This window comes from Scomber scombrus, chromosome 21, assembly GCF_963691925.1.
Source record: "Scomber scombrus chromosome 21, fScoSco1.1, whole genome shotgun sequence".
NCBI classification, from domain to species: domain Eukaryota; kingdom Metazoa; phylum Chordata; class Actinopteri; order Scombriformes; family Scombridae; genus Scomber; species Scomber scombrus.
The window spans coordinates 24,952,574-24,955,073 of NC_084990.1; the positions used below are offsets into that span (position 1 = coordinate 24,952,574).

A 2,500-nucleotide genomic window follows, 5' to 3' on the forward strand; every position below is an offset into this window, starting at 1 on the left:
AGGCTAAAGCTTGTTAAACGCAGCCGAACCAAGACGGGATTATGATTCATGCTCTTCACACACACACACACACACACACACACACACACACACACACACACACACACACACACACACACACACACACACACACACACACACTTCAGAGGACAGCACAGTGACTTACATTCTCTGGTGAAAGGAATCAGCAGTCAGTGATAACAAAGATAAACAGTAGAATCAGAGTTCAGACAAAGAACACGTTTAAATCCCAAAAACATTTATTAAAGTCAAGTAATAAAAGTACCAGTAGAACCAGTAGAACCAATAGAACTAGTAGAACCAGTAGAAACAGTAGAAACAGTAGAACCAGTAGAACTAGTAGAACTAGTAGAAACAGTAGAAACAGTAGAACCAGTAGAACTAGTAGAACTAGTAGAAACAGTAGAACCAGTACAACCAGTAGAAACAGTAGAACCAGTAGAACCAGTCATGTAAGGAGATGCCTGGATGAGGGAATATGCTGAGTGCTAAAACCAAATGATATGTTCTATATATATATATGTGTGTGTGTCAGTAATACTGAAGAACCCACAAACACACTGCACCCATCTGACATCTACTGAAGAACCATTAGACCTCCTAAGAACCATTAGAACCTCTTAAAGCATCATTAGACCTCCTAAAGAACCATTAGAACCCCTAAAGGACCGTTAGACCTCCTAAAGAACCATTAGACCTCCTAAAGAACCATTAGAACCTCCTAAAGGATCATTAAAACCTCCTAAAGAACCATTAGAACCTCCTAAAGGACCGTTAGACCTCCTAAAGAACCATTAGACCACCTAAAGAACCATTAGAACCTCCTAAAGAACCATTAGAACCTCCTAAAGGATCATTAGAACCTCCTAAAGAACCATTAGACCTCCTAAAGAACCATTAGAACCTCCTGAAGGATCATTGGAGCTACTAGAACTTTCTAAAGAACCTTCAGGCCTCCTAAAGAACAAAACCAGACCTACCACTAGAACCTCATAAAGGCTCATTTTAACCTCATAGGAAGGACTCCTACATGATCTCATCCTAGAAACACTAGAACCCCTTTAAGAACCTCCTAAATGACCATAGAACCTCCTCAGTGACCATAGAACCTCCTCAGTGACCATAGAACCTCCTCAGTGACCGTAGAACCACCTAATTGACCGTAGAACCACCTCAGTGACCATAGAACATCCTAAATGACCGTAGAACCACCTCAGTGACCATAGAACCACCTCAGTGACTATAGAACCACCTCAGTGACCATAGAACCACCTCAGTGACCATAGAACCACCTCAGTGACCATAGAACCTCCTCAGTGACCATGAGGAACCTTCTGAAATGAGCATGTGGAACGTCAGAGAACCAAACAGCTTGATTAGAGCTTTGTTTACATTTAAAATGTGACTCATAAAACCACACGGATTGGTTGGAGGTGATGACATCATGGTGTCAGGTGACTTAATGATGTGACTAACAGCTGATGTATGATGTCATCGATTGACTCTTCCTCTTCCTCTTCCTCTTCCTCCTCAGCGTTGAACGAGCCCACCATAGATTACGGCTTCCAGAGGTTACAGAAAGTCATTCCCCGTCACCCCGGAGACCCGGAGAGATTGCCCAAGGTAACACACACACACACACACACACACACTCACACACACACTCACACACACACACACACACACTCAATCGTTTTATACAAACACAGAATAACTGATTATTGTTGGTGTTTTTTCCATCAGTCTGTGTTCTGGTTGGCTGAGCTGATAGTCATCTACTGATTCTACTGTTTAACCTGTGTGTGTGTGTGTGTGTGTGTGTGTGTGTGTGTGTGTGTGTGTGTGTGTGTCTTTAATACACACACTGTGTATCTTTATCAAACACACACAGTCTCAGCTTCTCTTCAGCTGCAGAAATATTAAAAGTTTCATTTTGAAAAGGTTTTTAATATTTTTTATATTTTATGAGGTTTATTCTTCTTCTTCTTTCTATAATATTCGGGGGTGGAAAACTGTCTCTTCAGTTTCTCTCTGTGATGCTGTGAGGCGGCTGTGTCTCAGGAAGTACAGCAGGTCGTCCACTAATCCAAAGATCGGTGGTTCGATTCCCGGCTCCTCTAGTCCTCACGTTGATGTGTCCTTAGCTGAGATACTGAACCTCAAACTGCTTCCAATGACTGAAGTGGCTGAGTGTGAATGTTAGTCTCCTCCTGATGAGCAGGTGTGTTAGTCTCCTCCTGATGAGCAGGTGTGTTAGTCTCCTCCTGATGAGCAGGTGTGTTAGTCTCCTCCTGATGAGCAGGTGTGTTAGTCTCCTCCTGATGAGCAGGTGTGTTAGTCTCCTCCTGATGAGCAGGTGTGTGAGCTCCTACCATCAGTGTGTGAATGTGTTAATGAGACGTAGTGTAAAAGCTTTGACTGGTTAAAAACAGTAAAGAGCTCTACAGTCATTTACTTTTTATTGTAGTATTGTAGTATT

At 42.4% G+C, this 2,500-nt stretch overlaps 1 protein-coding gene across 3 annotated transcripts in view; it reads left to right on the plus strand.

Moving 5' to 3' along the window:
• Window positions 1-2,500, plus strand: part of LOC134003401 (transcription factor COE3-like) — a 43,590-nt gene that overhangs the window by 29,128 nt on the left and 11,962 nt on the right. For all 3 annotated transcript variants that reach the window (XM_062442600.1, XM_062442598.1, XM_062442599.1), the window contains exon 12: window positions 1,556-1,644. In XM_062442600.1, coding sequence (XP_062298584.1) covers window positions 1,556-1,644 — 89 coding nt within the window. The remainder of the gene's footprint in view (window positions 1-1,555; window positions 1,645-2,500) is intronic.